Here is an 18,029-nt window from a genome sequence, read left to right on the forward strand (position 1 = left end):
TGGCATAAGGGAAATAAGTGAAATATAGTCCCTTTTGTTCCCTACCATCATCAGGCTTGTGGTTTGGTAGTAGTTACAGTGTGATCTATTGAGAAGTAAAGTAGCCTCATGAAGTTTTGTATTCAGAGAAAAGTAAGTCCAAAACTTACCATACCATGTAACTAGTTAGGTTGACTTATGGAAATTATTGGATATCTTTCCAACTTGTTTTCTTTATGTGTAAAATGCAGATAAGAATATTCTATTGGTTTAATTTAATTTGTCTGGAAGTAATAGAAAACTCAAGTAATTGTGACTTTATAATAAAGTCTTTAATTGTCTCTCATGACATGAGATCTGGAAATATGTAGCTTCAGGGTTGGTTCAGCAGCTCAGTGACATCAAAGGCCTAGTTTGGTGTTTCTGTGATTTAAATGGAATTTTTTTCATAACTACAGAAGGCTGCACCTGTCTAGTCCTCATGTCCTCCAGTCAGCTGGCTAACAAGAATGAACATATTAGGAATTCTGTCATTTAACCATGAAAGTCAACTCCACTGCCACTCCATCTCCAGCAGACTTCCCCTTACTTCTCATTGGTAAGAACTTGGTCCCATGCCCTTATGTAGAAAAATCACTGGGCAAAAGGATGAAGTTTCTATTATCATTATAGATACTTTGTTCTCAAAGTAGAGTCCTCAGATGATTCTGGCAAGCATGTTTAACTGCAGCCAGAATTTCTAATTTAGTATGCTGGGTGGGACGAGATAATTTTCCTTTATAGTATGCTTCTTGCTTGTGTTAATGCTGCTAGTCTGATGACCACTATTTGAGAACCACTGACTAAGACCAAGAGTGATTTCCCGTTTGGGCTAGGAGATAGACTTACTTTTTTCAGATTAAGAGAACAACACTCTTTATGCAAGCAAGTCAAAGTTCTTCTAATTGAAAGTGAGTGGGTGGGAGGTGGAGGGTGTGTACTCAGGATAGAGGAGAAAGACAAAATATGTATGTTGCCTACCCCCAAGATGGAGGTTGGGGAATGAATAGCCGCTACCACTGCCAACTAAAATTGACTGAAATGTACCTGGATGCCTTCCCCTGGAAACTGCAAGCCTTTAGATAGACTCCAGAGTCCTAAAATTGTTACATCAGGCAGATTCTGCCAGTGCAATTGTAGTCTAGGTCAGGAGAAAGATTCCTGATGCTGACTACTCTGCTATGTTCCCAGAATCCTCAAAGACGTATCTTTCATGCATAGTTCATCAGGTGACATTGACATCTTTTTATTTATCTTCTTGACAACAGTAAATACCAATATCAATCACTTTGGGAAAAACAACAACAACAACAACTTTGCTCTAGCACTAGTAGGAGAGTAGAGATGAGAATAGAGATGTAGAAGGTGTGGAAGACGTGGGAGGTGCCCTTTAAACAGAGGAGCTTTTCGCACTGTCAGAGTAGCATGATTTCTTCAGCCAATACTAACATCTCACAATATGCCATAGGAGTAACATTAAAAGAGACCTAAGGAACATCTGTTGATTTTGTCTCCCTGGAATTCAGTCCCTATTCTAGTAAGGACATTTAATATTTTTCTGCGGAACAAGTCCTTCAAAATTCTCAGTTTAAGATATCTTAAGTATTGCTGATTTTACCTCTTGCTCTTGGGGTGGGCTGGTAACCAGACATGACCACAGTAACTACCTCAGGACTGAGCATGTAACCAAATCAAGATGAATGAGGCTCAAATCATGTATTTGCACCAACACTATTGGTAAGAATCTCTCCCTTTGACAGATTTAAAATGATGTTTGCCTAGAACATCTGGAGGCCATTACATGAAGAGGTTCTGACTTAATGGGGGGGGAGTAAGATGATGACAAGCAGAGTGGAGATACAGAAGGAGCCTAAACCCTGATAATATTGCTTAGTTGCATGGATTCATAGAGCCTAGAGCCCCTGGACTTGTACATTTTGTGAGCCAATATGTTTGTTTGATGAGAGGAAAGGTAAGCAGGGTTAAAGTGTCACTTACAACAGAGGGCCCAGGGTCAAAGGTGCATCAACACTCACTTACCATTCAAGTGCTCTGCCCCAGCCCCTCCCCATGGACTTGCTCCTTACCCCATGCACCTGCGCCTTACCCCATGCACCTGCGTGTTACCCCATGCTGACCTTTTTCCATTCTCCTAGTTCTGGCCATGTACAGAAACATTTTTTGGTCTCTCATTTGGTTCTAATTTAAAAATGAATGCATCTGACTATTCTGCCTCAGGGAAAATTTAGAAATATTCCTTTTAGTTCGATAGAGTCCTATGGTTACTCTTATGTTGGCACTAATCCTATCTCACATACCCTAGCTCTGTGGGTAGGACCAGATGTAGGGTAAAAATCTATGTGCTTGTCTTTTACTGATTTCTTACAGATCCAAAGTTAGAATGTTGGCTTTATACTTTTCTCCCTTTTGAATATAAGTATTACAGCTATACATTGGTTTCTAGGCACTGCTTTAACTGGTTCCCACAGATTTTAACCTGTTGTTTAATAATATAATTCAGTCCAAAATGTTTCATATTTTTCTTGTGGTTTCTTCTTTAATTCATTGGCTTTTGGAACTGGTATATTTTCCAAATAGTTGTACCTTTTCTAAATATCTAATTTTGATTTGAGATCTATTTAATTCTATTGGAACCAGGAAACAAACTCGGTAAGATTTCAAGCTTTTGAATTTTGGGGGATTGTTTTATGAACTAGGATTTGTTCTACCTTGGTCAACATTCCATGCACACTTGTAAAGGAAGTTTATGCTGCAGTGATTGGGTATAATGTTCAAGAAATGTCAGTTAGTATTGTTCACGTCTTCTATATTGATGATTTTTTTTTTGGTCTATCAATTACTGAAATAGAGGTTTAAATATCTAGGTATTTTTTTTTTTTCCTTTTTGGTTCTTTTATTCTTGTTTCATGTGTTTTGAATTTTTGACATTAAAAACTATGTGTTAATTGTTGGATTAAATTGTAGTTCTGTTTTTAGTTCTAGTGTTTCTCATAGTGGTTGTTTTAATTTACATTCCCAGCAAGATAACATATTTCCTTTTCTCTGTATCCTTGCCAACATTTGTTAATTTTTGTCTTTTTAATAATAGCCATTCTGATTGGTGTAAAATGATATTTTACGTTTTAATTTGAATTTCTCTGCTGATAAGTAATCATGAGCATTTTTTCATATACTTTTGGTCATTTGTATGTCTACTCTTGAAAAATATATATTCATATTTTTTACCTACTTATTAATGAGATTGTTTGATTTGTTGTTGGGTTATTTATGTTCCTTGTAAATTCTGGGTATTAGTTTCCTGTCAGATCCTTGGCTTGCAAATATTTTCTTCCATTCTGCAGGTTGTCTATTCACTCTGTTGTGCCCAAAGGAAAAAGTCATTATATCAAAAAGATACCTGCAATCATGTTTTTATTTAAGCACTATTCTCAATAATGAAGATAGGGAGTCAACCTAACTGTCCATCAACAGGTGATTAGATAAAGAAAATGTGTTAGATATATAAAATGGAATACTGTTCCGCCATAAAAAATGAGGTAATGTCTTTTGCAGCAACATAGATGAAACTGGAGGCCATTATCCTAAGTGAAACAACTCAGGCACTGAAAGACAAGTACCACGTTATCACTTGTAAGTGGGAGCTAAATAATGTGTACACATGACATATAATGTAAAATGATAGACAATGGAGACTCTGAAGGTGTGAGGGTGGGAGGGGAGGTGGATGATGAGAAATTACTTAATGAGTACATGTACATCCCATTATGGAAATACTAGAGGCCCTGAATTCACCACTATGCAATATAGCCAGGTAACAAAATTATACTTGTACCCTGTAAATTTATACAAAGAAAATTTTTATATCTATACATTTAAGACTGTGATATCTTCCTGGCCAATTGATTCTTTTTATAAAGTGTCTTTTTTTATCTTTGAACATTTTCTTTATCTTGAAGCCTTTTTTTTTTTTCTGAGACCAGTGTAGCTATTCTAGTTTTCTTATCATTCATGAAATATCTTATCTACATGAAATATCTTTCCTCATATTTCTGTTTTAACCTGTTTGCGCTTTTGTATCTAAAATGCATTGTTTCTATATAGCAGCAATTGGGTATTGCTTTTTTCTAGTCTGATAACCTTTGCCTTTATTTAAATGTTTAATAAATATACATTTATTATAAATATTGATAGGGTTGTGTTTGGGTCTACTATTTTGCAGTTTTTAAATTTGTTTTTTTATACCGTAGATTCAGTATTATCCAATGCCTTATGAGATTCCCCAGTCTGGCTTGTGGAAGCATGTACTATTTCTTTTCCTGTGTAAGCACCAGGCTTTGTTACCTCTCATACATTTTGGTGGTCTTCCTCCAGCTTTGGATAATTTCATCATATTCATTTTCTGATCAGCACTCTGCTGGTTACCTGACTGGTATTCTCTGCAGAACTTCAAAAATTGCTTCTCTGTTCAACTCTCTCCTCTCCAATACTCTGCTTTATAACCTCTGCTTTCCTTGGTCTTCCTGTGTTCCCATCTTTGTATCCTCAAACCAGATAGTTCACTAGGCTCTTCATGGGTTTCCCTTCCTTTTACCATGGCCTAGACCTCTCTTAAGCAGTAAACTAGGATATTTGTAGCACTTTTCTCATTTGTTTTATGTTTCTTAGGGATCACTTTCTTAGTTACCTAATTTCCAGTATCTTGAAAACTCATATATACATACAAATATATACATATGTATGCATTTGTTCCTGTTTGTTTCAGATGAAATAGCAAATTCAGTCCCTGTTACTCTACCTTGGTTGGGAGCAGAAATCTGTTCATTATTCAACTCAGTATGTTTTTTTCTTTATGTTTTTGAACATATTTTTAATAGTTTCTTCAAAGTCGTGTGTATTAAATCCGTTGCCTAGGTAACAGTGCAGTTGGTTTCTATTATCTACTTTTTTTCTTTTGCGTGGGTCATATTAGCCAAGTTAACTGCATAATAGAAAATAAACAAAATGAATGTTTATTTGTTTTATATTATGCCACTTACTTGGCTAATTTCAAATTCTAATTTCTTCCTTCTGTGTGGTAGCATTGGCTGAAATCTCTATTCAACTCTTTCACCTAGAAACCTGTTAGTAATGGTTAAGTCAGCTTAACCTTTAAGGCCTGGAATAGTGGTTAGTTTTAGGGGATGATAAAAGAGAAATTCCCTCTTTCCCCCAAGTGTGCAAGAGTCTATATAGTATAATTATTAATTATACATATTTGGGAGTCAAGTAGACCTTGGTTTAAATCCCCACTCTGCCACTTCCCAGATGTTGTACCATGGGTATCTTATTTAAACATGTACGCCTCCATCTTCAGTAAAACTAGAGCAATTCAAAATGATCTCGGAGGCATTCTGAAGATCAAATGGAATTGTGAATATAAAGCACTTGTCAGAGAGCCTGACACATAGTAAATTATTAATAGATGGAACTTCAAAAATTCTTGCTATGTGATGGAGAAACTATAGTAAAAATCATAGAATATTCTAAAATTTGATTCTAAGATTTGTGCTTGGATTATAATTTTAAAACAATCATTTGCAGGATGGGAAGCCTCAAATTCAACTGAGTATAGAATAGGAGGTATTTAAAGCAGCAACCCCAGACAGTGCAAAGGTTTTGTGATGAAGAATTTTGAGAAATAAAGGCAAATTGGTAAAGTGAGGTCAGTTATTTATGCTTTGAGTGCCTCATATGTGATTTTTACAGTAAGAATCACTTGTAATTATTACAGGGGCAGGATATTTTAAAAAGTCACAGAATCATAGGATTTTCAGGTTTGGAGTGAATATGATCTAGTTCCATGTTTTAAAAATCTTCAATGTTAATAGCAGTCAAACTTTAATACTTTTGTTCATTGGTTATGAGGATGACAGTAAAGAAGGAGTGCTGGGGAGGAAAATGAATTTGGTACATAGAAAAATATATGTCATGTAAAGCTTTTGGCAGAATAAGTTTGAAATGAAGAGATCTCTGAGATTTGCAAATCCATAGGCAACAGTAAATGCATTTCTGAATTTGTGTTAGTGATCAGCTTAGAGATATATATCAGAGAGCCTCCAGAATAAAGGTGAGAGTTTAAATGTTAATAGATGGATTCTTTTAGGAAGAATTTGAGCACAGTTTGTTAGAAGAAAGACAGAAGTTCTTCAGAGGTAAAATTAGATTGCCATATCTAGGAAGAAATGGATTGGATTATTTTGTGCAAAGTCACTTAAGAAAGAAATACACAAAAGTCAGAGAGCTATATTGCCAATAACATTGACATCATTGTTAACAGCAGGTACCTTTTGCAAAAGGTACCTGCTATTAATACACAAAAACTAGTTACTAATAAAGACTTACAAAGAAGAAACCGCAATAATGATGTCACCCAATATTTTATGAGGCAATGAATTGACTTTGCAGAGATTGTTTATACCTTATTGGAGCATGTTTGTGAGACAGACAAAATTTGTGTTTTTAAATTTGCCATTTGCCTAATGAAGAACCCGAGGTACAAAGAGGTTATTTAAACCTTTTAACAGTCATTCAGCTTGTTAGCAGCAAAGAAGCTATGAGCCCAAAGCTAAGATATCCCATATTCTAGAATATTAAAACTAGCTGTATTAGTTTGTTCTCATGCTTCCAATCAAGACATACCTGAGAGTGGGTAATTATAAAGGAAAGAGCTTTAATTGATTCACAGTTCCACATGGCTGAGGAGGGATTACAGTCATGGTGGAGGGTGAATGAGAAGCAAAGTCAAGTCTTACATGGTGGAGGCAAGAGAGCTTATGCAGAGGAACTCCCATTTATAAAACCATCAGATCTCCTGAGACTTTTCACTATCACAAGAACAATGTGGGAAAACTGACCCCAGGATTCTATTATCTCCATCTGGCCCTGCCCTTGATACATGGGGATTATTACAATGCAAAGTAAAATTTCTGCCCATATCATTCCACCCTGGCCCCTCCCAAATCTCATGTTATCATATTTCAAAACTAATCATGTCTTCCCAACAGTTTCCCAAAGTCTTAACTCATTTCAGCATTAACTCAAAAGTTCACAGTCCAAAGTCTCATCTGAGACAAGGCAAGTCTCTTCCACCTATGAGCCTGTAAAATCAAAAACAAGTTACTTACTTCCTAGATATGGTGGGGGTACAGGTATTGGGGTAAACACACCGATATGGGAGAAATGGCCAAACAAAGAGGCTACAGGTCCCATGCAAGTCCAAAATCCAATGGGGTAGTCATTAAATCTTAAAGCTCTAAAATAATCTTTGGCTCCATATCTTGCATCCAGGTCACACTGATGGAAGAAGTAGGCTCCCGCAGTCTTAGGCAACTCCACCACTGTGGCTTTGCAGGGTACACACCTCCCACTGACTGCTTTCAAGGACTGATATTGAGCGTCCTCAACTTTTCCAGGTGCATGGTGCAAGCTGTCAGTGGATCTCGCATTCTGGGGTCTGAAGGATGGTGGCCCTCTTCTCACAGGTAGTCTACTAGGCAGTGCCCCAGTAAGGACTCAGTATAGGGGCTCCAGTCCCACATTTCCCTTCTGCACTGCCCTAGCAGAGGTTCTCCATGAAGGCTCTGCCACTGAAGGAAACCTCTGCTTGAATATTCAGGTATTTCCATATATACTCTGAAATCTAGGCGATGGTTCCCAAACCTCAATTCTTGACTTCTGTGTACCCACAGGTTGAGCACCACATTGAAGCTACCAAGGTTTCAAGCTTGCATCCTTTGAAACCATGGCCCAAGCTATGCCTTGGTCCCTTTTACCGTGGGCTAGGGCAGCTGGGATGCAGGGTACCAAGTCTGAAAGCTGCACACAGCAGAGAGGCCCTGGACTTAGCCCAGGAAACCACTTTTTCCTCCTAGACCTCCAGGCCTATGGTGGGAGGAGCTGCTGGGAAGGTCTCTGACATGCCCAGAAACATTTTCATCATTCTTTTGGTGATTAGCGTTTGACTCCTCATTACTTATGCAAATTTCTGCTGCCTGCTTGTATTTCTTTTCAGAAAATGGCATTTTCTTTTCTACTGCACCATCAGGCTGCCAAGTTTTCAAACTTTTATGCTCTGCTTCCTCTTGAATGCTTTGCTGCTTAGAAATTTCTTCCACCAGATACCCTAAATCACCTCTCTCAAGTTTGAAGTTCCACAGGTTCCTAGGGCAGGGGCAAAATGCTGCCGGTCTCCTTATATAGTAAGAATGACCTTTAATCCAGTTCATTTAATCCAGTTCCCAAAAAGTTCCTAATCTGCATCTGAGACTACCTCAGCCTGGTCTTTATTGTCTATGCCACTATCAGCATTTTGGTCAAAGCCCTTGAATAAGCCACTAGGAAGTTTCAGACTTTCCAACATCTTCCTGTCTTCTGTGTGCTCAAGTCTGTAGAAGGTTCCAAACTTTCCCACATTTTCCTGTCTTCTTTTGAGCCCTCCAAAGTGTTGCAACATCCACCTGTACCCAGTTCCAAAGTAGCTTCCACAGTTGGGGGCGTCTTCACAGCAGCACCTCACTCTCAGCACCAAAATCTGTATTAGTCAGAGTTCTGTAAAGGGACAGAACTAATAGGATAGATGAATATATGAATGGGAGTTTGTCAGGATAATTGACTCACATGATCACAAGGTAAAGTCCTAAAATAGGCTATCTGCAAGCTGATGAGCCAGGAAGTCAGTCTAAGTCCCAAAACCTCAAAAGCAGGGAAGTTGATAGTGCAGCCTTCAGTCTATGGCTGAAACTCTGAGAGTCCCTGGCAAATCACTCGTGTAAGTCCAGGAGTCCAAAAGGTGAAGAATTTGGAATCTGATATTCCAGGGCAGGAAGCATCCAGCACAAGAGAAAGATGGAGGCCAGAAGATTCAGTCTAGTCCTTCCAGGTTCCTCTGCCTGCTTTTATTCTGGCCATGCTGGCAGCTGATGAGATGGTGCCTATCCTGATTGAGGGTGGATCTGCCTCTCCCAATCTATTGACTCAAATGTTAATCTCCTTTGGCAACACCCTCACAGACACACCCAAGAACAATACTTTGAATCCTTCAATCCAATCAAATTGATACTCGATAGTAACTGTTACACTAATAGAGGCCCTAAATGCACAGTCCTTTCATTTTACATGTAAGGAATTGAAGCTTGGAGACTTGGACTGTCTTGGCATGTGGGGATAATAAGTTACAAAACAAGAACTATCACGTGCCTAATGAATGCCTTGAATTTGTAGGTTTTAGATTGATCTCATTCAATCTTTAAAATAACATTATGAGATAAGTAATTGCTGTGAGGTAGATGTGGTTTGTCCCCACAAAAATTCATGTTGATTTTTATCTCTAGTGTGGAGTGTTGGGAGGTGGGGCTGAGTAGGAAGTGTTTGGGTCATGGAGGCATAGCCCTCATGCAGAGTAATGCCCTCCAGTGAGGGTGAGTTCTCTCTCATAGGACTTGATTAGTTCCTATGAGGTCTGGTTCGTCACTTTCTCTCTCTTGCTTCTTCTCTTGCCATGTGATTTATTTGCACATACCCACCCCCTTCAGTTTTTCCACTATGACTTGAAGCAGCCTGAGACCCCCACCAAATGCAGCCATCTAATCTTGGACTTTTCAGTCACTAGAATCATGAGCAAAAAAACCTCTTTTCTTTACAAATTACTCAATCTCAGGTATTCTGTTGTGGCAACACAAGATGGATGAAGACAGTGATGTTATCACTTAAAAGCCAAGGAAATTGAAGCTCAAAAAAGATAAATAACTTACTCAAAGTTGTATAACTAGGAAGTGACAGAACCAGAATTCAAACTCAAATATATCTAACTACAAAGCTTTGTCTGGTGTTATGTGTTATTTTGACTCTTGACTTTCAGCAAAAAACTTCTCCCGCTTCTTTAGTGCCCGCATAATCTGTTATTAGTGCCGGAGTTTTTTTTTCTTGTTTGTTTGTTCCTATTTTTATTTTTAGATATTGCATCAGTATGAGTTCTAACCTGAGCACAGTCTTTTCCCTGAATATGGAAAAGGGTCTCATGATAATTAGGAAATGCTGGCTAGCAATAAAAAGCAGCTCCAAACAAACAGTAATGGCTCAATAAAATAGAAATGCATTTCTTACTCACCTAAATAGCCCATGACAGTTTTAGGTCTGTGGAAGGGACCTGGTCTACATAGCCTTCCAGGGAGCCAGGTACAATAATGTTCTACTATTTTCAATACATGATTACTCAGGTTTTCCTGGAAACTGGCCTGTAGTGAGTAGGTAGAAATATTCTGGAGGATCATATTAGGCATGTTTATGAACCGTATTGAAATTATGTCACTTCTAACTCTGTAGCTAGAGCTCAGTCACATGGCCTTACGTGCTTACAAAGGAAGCATGCTCCAGGCACATCCCCAAGAGCCCAAGAGAATAGAGATAGAGGAACTAGCCTGTTTCTACCACAGGGCTTTACATGTTATGTTCAGTACAATCCTGGCATTCAACAAATAACAGAAAACAAGCAGGTTTGTGTTTGATGTACTTGTGGTTATCTATGTTGCTGATTCTACTTCCTTAAACTTATGTGAATTATTTTGGTGAGGAAGAGAATCCAAGTCTTTATGAGGCGTGTCTTATGGATTCTATTCCTGAATGCATAACAAGGTTACACTTGTCTCAAAATACAAATGAATATTTTTAAAGATCTGGAAATAATGTCTCAGTCCTAACCAGTTTCCTGATTGCAAGGTGAATATATATATTTTCAGAATCCCCTTATTCTGTCTTCAGTTTTATAGCAGTAATATTTAGTCCAAAATTAATATCCAGATTGTGCTTAAGAGTCTTTTTTTAACAATCACATGATGTTTGATTTTATCATTCTCAACCTACACATAAGAAAGACTTATGAAATCTAAATAATTATTAGTCCATTGTTGAGCAGGAATTTGAAATCATGTTTGTCTCTAAAGCCTATATTTATAAGCAGAGTTTATTTTTCTTTTATATTCTATTTGCCCTATAGGCTCTATGTATCTGGAGAACAGAGATCTTATCTTTCCATTTCTCTTACAGAGGGTATGATACAGCGCTTAGTACATGGGGCAAATGTACTGGCACATGGGGAGTGCTCAATAAACTTTTGTTGAATTAATGAAAACAACAAAAGATTTTCTCATGACTCACTATCATCCTAAAAACTGTTAGCAAAGGTGTATTCCAACCACAACTTGAGCCACTACTTTACTGCAAGTTTTAACTGTTAGTATGAAATACGAAAGCATCTCTTTGAAAATAAGCTTTGAGAAAACCTTTATTGGTTTTATAAATTTTCCAATTGCAAATTCAGTGGGAAAGAGATTAGATGGAGGAAGAGATCCATCCAGCTCTAGAGATAGATTTTACAAGAATCCAAGGATTTATTTGCAATTTGCTTTATATAGACAATTCACCATATGCCCCAAATAGGATTAAATGTATTGCTTAGGATACATTACACATAAACAAATCTTGGGTATTCATCTGTTTCTCATTGTAAATGAAAAATTCATGGTCTAGGTAGGTCTTTTCATTGGAACAATTATAGCAATTGTAATAATTATTATCATTGTAATCATAATTAAAATTACTCCTTATAACACCATTGCAATTATTTCTTTTTGTCCACCTATTTTGCCCACTTAAAATATCTAAAGATTAGAGGTAGAAGCAAAGTATTAAATAGACCCTGCATGATGTCTTTTAGAGGAACATAATATACAAATATTAAATTTACTTTTTATTTAGTTTTATGAATTGCCTTTGTAGTTTTGTGATTTGTAAGCACCAAGACATCTTGGGATATTTTGAATCTCCATTATAGCCTTTGTTAATTTTTCCTTTCATTCAATCTACTAGTCATTTATTTTTTCATACATTTATTCCCATAGACTTGTATTGGGCACTTTCAAATTGCTTGCTATTCTCATTTCTAGGTATCACTAGCAAGGTAAAGCTGCATAAAATGTTGTCCATTTTCTTGGAAAATTTGCATTTGAGTGACAGACACGAAAAGGAAGTCACTGTGATAGGACAAGATAAGTACTAAAACAGATATGTGTAGTCACTAGGTCTATAGGGGAGGGAGCTGGTGAGATTAGTTGTTGTTTGAAGGATGAGTATGTATACACACACACACACGCACACACACACACGCACACACACACACACACACAGCTCCTCCCTTTGATTATGAGCTCCTGGATTTCTGGAGTCATGTTTCATTTACTTTTGTATTAACCACAACACAAAAAGAATCTTTTCACATATTTTTAGCTCAACAGATATTAACAGAGTTGAATAAATGTATTATCTTTGTGTAAATAATCCTTTCTTGATTTGTCAATAAGATATGATAGAATTGTGACAAATACTGGTTCTAGCTAGTTTTGAACTACATTTCACCACTTGTAAGCTGTGTGACCCCAGCAATAATGTTAGTTATTGTGTTGTCAACATTTGGCTCTGAGGATACAAAAATGAATACTGTGGGTCTCACCTAACAATCCCCCAGGTTCTTTTGTTTCCTTGTTCACATTTTCAGCTCTGTGCTGGATTATACTGAGATTTAAACAAGATCTTAGGACTTTCTATAGGAGGAAAGGTGGCTTTTTGTTTGTTCGTTTCCTTTGGGATGGTTGACACATTGTGAGTGTAGCCATGCCCACTGTAATTTATCAGAATTCCTTGAATGAGAGTTGATTCCATAGTAAACTCAGAGAGACTCCATTCCCAGAGCAACTGTCTTGTTTGTTTCCCTGATGGGAGTGCTGACTGGGAGAAACAAATCCTTGTCTCTGAGGACAAGGCAGCCACAACCAAGCTTGTGAAGAAACCATCATTCGTAATTTGTGAATTCCCCAAAGTGTTGCTGAAAAGCCTCCAAGTGTTTTCTGTATTTGGGTCTGTGGTGGTTGCTTTATATACTACTGTGACTACCTACACAGAGAAAGCCAGTTTTAGAAACACAGTGAAAACGTGAGCCCCTCTCAAGTACAATATGGTTGCATAAAAAATGAATTTTCTGGCTTTAATTATAGACCTGCACAGAGAACAGAAATGTGCAGCCTAGGTACCAGCGTGTGATTTGACCTGGTTATTTCCAGTGAGTTTCTGGAATCTTCTATGAAAAGAACAGCTTTCAGGCAAAATGCGCTTCTCTACTGCTTTTCTCATTTCCCATGCAAGCCAGAGATTCCCTAGTGTCTCTGGGGAAGTGGTAGATGTGTAATTGTCTGATTGTCTTCACTGCTTATGAAAGATTCCTGTGCTATACAGATAAATTCTGCCCTGGTGAATCATGGAAACTACTTATCATTTCATTTTGGGAACAGAAATACCTATGAATTAAGAAAGTATTTGCACATCTTTCACCACTCCCCTACTTCCTAGAAATTTTTTATTGAATTTAGGGCTGAGGGAGTATACTCCATTTGATCATAATTTATCCTCCAAACTTGGGTGGTTTTGAGAGTAGAAGAGCAGCAGGTGTAAACTAGGACTTTTCCAGGCAAACCAGGACATATGATTGCTCTGGTTGAGATGCTTTTATTTGTGTATCCCCTGGTTTCCCAAAACACTAACCATGGTTATTACCTAAAATATTGTCAGCAGCGTATCAGCAACAGAATCTCTGGTGATCATGACTGGTTTTTCTGAGAGCTTTGGAAATAAATGTCAGAGATTGAATTGGTTGCTGCTTTGTTACAGAGAGTTATCCTTCAGCCTAACATAGAGAAGCCATCTCTGTAATCAGCCTTCCGCTTATGTGTGTGTCTCTTGTTGCCTGGTATTTAAAAAGCAGTGGGCTGATTCTGTTACTTAGGATAAGCCCTTTCCCTCCAGGAACCACAGCCTCCAGTTATTTCTCTACTTGAAATTTTAAAATTTTTGGTGATCCAACATATGTCCCAGAGAACCTGGACCTGTAGAATTTGAGGCATAACAGTCTACATGGTTATTTTCTGGGAATTTATAATAAACACACCCATAGCCTGCCTGCACTATCTGAAGGTCCTATACAAATATTAGGTCCTAGGGACTGAGGGCATTTAGAAGCCTAAAGGATGAGATATGTGAAAAGACTTTCTGGGCTGAACAATATGTACTACAGAGGAAGAACGTGGTAGTTGTCTGAGCCGGAGTTGCACAGTATGAGGAACTACACCTTTTCTCTCCTCACTTGGCCAGAATGACTTGAGATGAGAGTATACAGTTTCAAACTAAATTAACAGCCCAGTGCACAACACAGGACTTGTCAAGATAATAGAACCAAAGGTAGCTGATTGTCCTTGAACTGATGCTTCTAACAGGGCCCTGTTAAAAGAAATCCCAAAGTACATTTTATGCATTATGGGTTAGACTCCAATTTTAATTAAATTTATATTCACATGAGTTGGATATTTCAGATATTTCCAAGAGAAGTCAAAGGAGATTCCCAGACAGCAGTGGCTACATTCTGAGAAATAATTACTTGGAGAAATTCTGTAAGAATGAACTGAACCTGATTTAACAATTGCAATTCTCTTTTGTGCAATGGTATCAACCTCCTTCAGTGCAGAGACAAGCCTTTGTGCTAGAAAATCTATACATGATTCAGGTGTTTGCTAATTATAAAAAGCCAGAGACTAGAGAAAAACATACAAACAAATAAACAAAAAAAGCCTAGGAGACTTCCTTTTCTTAAGAATGAGCGAAGATTGAGGATCTCTGATGGACTAGCATAATTAATCAGTAGTTTTTAAAGAACTGGAACAATCGTTCCTAAACTGTGTTCCCCACAGCACTAGTTTTGCAAGATATTAAAGGTATCGCAAGAAAAGGTAGTTATTAGCTAAATAAATTTGGGAAACTTTGCATATTATCAATCTTATCTCAAAGTCTTGCAGGACATATAATTATGACAAGTCTCTGGGGCTGTCATTTAAAAAATCAATTTACTAATATTTAATCCAAGGTTCCTGAACTTATTTGTTCATAAATATCTTCAAAGGACACACAGTAAAATCTGGAATTGCCAATTTAGAAACATTTAATCCAAAAAAAAAGTCATATACACCCAATATCGAAACTGTGTAAAATAGCCTCAACTTAGTTCTTCGTTATTCAGGGACAACACAGCTTTTGAGTTAGGAATTTTTTGTGACCATAAGCTCTCATGCATTGTTCAATATGAGAGAAAACATTCAAGATTGAAGCTTTCAATTCATTTGGATTCTGGAAAATGTGGGATCTGGTTCTTCCGGTGACTTTCATTTTAGGTGACTAAACAGTTTTAATTGATATGTTGACATGAGCATGTTTTAGGCATTTCCTGAAAGGTTAGTGTCAAAAGAAATTAATATCCTCGTGGACTTGTGTTTTTCTCTGAGGCAGATATTGATGAATGTACAGAGGGAATCATTGAGTGCCACAACCATTCCCGCTGCGTTAACCTGCCAGGGTGGTACCACTGTGAGTGCAGAAGCGGTTTCCATGACGATGGGACCTATTCACTGTCCGGGGAGTCCTGTATTGGTAAGCAGCTTTCAGACATGCCCTCCAACCACTCAGACCTTTGCAGGAGGTGCAGCTTGCTTTGGTACTCTGTTCAGCTCCCTGTGTTCAAATATGGCCATTCATTAGTTAAACATAGCAGTTTTCTAATTTTCTCCCTCTGCAATTCAGGGATCAGGCCAGGCATCATGCAATGTGGAGTACTAGAATTTTTATACAGAAATTGTGACAGAGGAACAAAACCTGGGTCTTTATGCTATGGCTTTGCTCTTTCTAAGGAAAACCTTAGTCTTCTTAATTCTTTTTAAGGAAAACCGTGCTGTCTTGTGAAATTTTTGATAGTTTGAGAGGCAACTGTAGAGAGGAAGAAATATTAAAAATATTGGATCCTGGATTTAGAATAAGAAAGTTTAGTTTGAATATTAGCTCTTATGCTGTAAAGGTCACCATAGTCTCTAATCCTTCTTCTGTGTATATATAAACAATGGGGATAACAATATACATATATTATTAGGATTAAATAAGAATAACACCTATTTTAAAATTTCAAGATTTGAATTGATGCACATATATGATATAGTTGCATTAACATTATTGTTGCTATTGCTACTACCATCATCTCTTGCAAAGTCTCCTTTATGGGTCCCTGCTTGTGGTTCTGTTAAATGCTGAACATAGGAAATTAGCAGATGGAGTTATTCACCTTTAAGACCTTACAACTTTCATGAAATCCAAACAACTGATCAAAAACCTAACTGTCTGTATGAGAACCTTAGCCAATCCAATTCGTTCATGGTGTGTGGACTCAGTTGAATTCTTAATGCTGATTTGGACCAACCTAGGGAGCAAGCATTCTGACCTTGGGTTCCCAAAGTTCAGCTTGCTGAATTAGAAAATGAGAATTTGATTTTGAAAATTTGTTTTCTCTGCTTAGGGCATATTATTTTTTTCTAAAGGCTGCTGCAGATATATAGTCAGTGTTTTTTCATCTTCTCTACTGGTGTTGATCTAAAGCAAAGATGAACTCACGGCCATGTGGCATGAATTATCTCCTACAATCTTGACATTATTGTTGAGAGGCAGGTAGTGTAGTTACTAAAAGCATAGACTTTTGGGCCAGATGTTGGCAGTCAAATTCCAGCTGTGCTGCTTCTAAGTCGTTTACCATGGACAAGTTTCTGTCTAGTCTGTGCTTCAGCTATCTCATCTGTAAAATAGAAACAATGTTTCTATCTTATCGAGATGAGTCTTGTGATAATTAATTGGATTAATATCTGTTAAATGTTCAAGAAATGTCAGCTCTTATTTTAAATGTCACTGTGTATTCAGCATTCTACCCCATACTCTGTTCACACTTCTTTTCCTTTACATATTGCCAGGTACTTCTGTACATATGCAGCTCATTGTACATGGATGTCATATGAACAGGAATAGGTCTAGTGGCTATTGTTGAGCAATGAAGATAGAATATTAACATATGAAATTAAGCATGGTAGCTAAAAGAAAATTTTAATTTTTACAGATTATATTTGACATCATTAAAAGGGGAAACTCTTAGATTTTTAGCACACAAAGGACCTTAGAGACCAGCTAGTGAAACCAATTTTATTTGTTCATTATTTTATGTTTTGCTACTTTTAAATTCAAGGGATACAAGTACAGGTTTCTTCCATGGGTAATCTACACATTGCTGAGACTTGGTGTATGGATGATCCTGTTACCAAGGTAGTGAGCATAGTACACAATAGGTAGCCTTCCAAACCATACCCTTCCCCTTTCTTCCCTTCTTAGGCAGTCCTCAGTATCTTTTGTTCCTATCTTTGCGTCTATATGTATTCAATGTAGTTAAACCAATTTTATAAGTGTTTCGACCTGCCATGGGATTGCACACTTCTCTGCCTTCGTATAGGCTGTCCCCTCTGGCTGGAATGAAACATGATGATTCACATATGAATTTAATATTCCTAAATTAACTTATGTTTCACCAAGTCCCCATGAAGTATTCTTTGGTGCCTTCCTAAGACTTGTCACTCCTTTCTTCTGCTAACTCTAGACCTTTTTGTTTGGTGTATGTTTTAGTAGCGTCACTTGTACAATTTATTTGCTCTCTTACTAGACTGTGAGGTTTTATTCTTCTGCCTCTGCAGTGAGACCATTTGGTGGTTGTTGTTTAACAAATGTGAAAATGTAACCATATCATGTGATCAATAAAGAAACTCAGTCTCAGAAAGGTGTCACCTCATTCCCAGCCACATAACTGGTTTGGATACAAGTTGAGGATCAGATCTAGGTTAAGGGAGCATCTAGGAACAGTTTCAGTTTATGCCCCTTGTTTCGATGTTGTCTGGAGAGCCCTGCCACCCTCATAAATGTCCCTGGCACCTGTCCTGGTGCTGATTTCCCTCTAATATGCTGAGTAGCATGCCTGAAGGAGGAGGTGAAATTCCTGCACT

At 37.5% G+C, this 18,029-nt stretch overlaps 1 protein-coding gene across 2 annotated transcripts in view; it reads left to right on the top strand.

Moving 5' to 3' along the window:
- The window catches only part of NELL1 (neural EGFL like 1), an 874,275-nt gene that overhangs the window by 817,200 nt on the left and 39,046 nt on the right, over positions 1-18,029 (top strand). Inside the window, exon 16 of one of the 2 annotated variants that reach the window (XM_032240986.1) lies at positions 15,457-15,597. The exons of the other annotated variant lie outside the window; for it this stretch is intronic. Coding sequence (XP_032096877.1) covers positions 15,457-15,597 — 141 coding nt within the window. The remainder of the gene's footprint in view (positions 1-15,456; positions 15,598-18,029) is intronic. 2 annotated transcript variants of the gene reach the window in all.

The sequence above is a fragment of the Sapajus apella genome, unplaced genomic scaffold (assembly GCF_009761245.1).
Source record: "Sapajus apella isolate SASKATOON/1434 unplaced genomic scaffold, GSC_monkey_1.0 scaffold47, whole genome shotgun sequence".
NCBI lineage: Eukaryota > Metazoa > Chordata > Mammalia > Primates > Cebidae > Sapajus > Sapajus apella.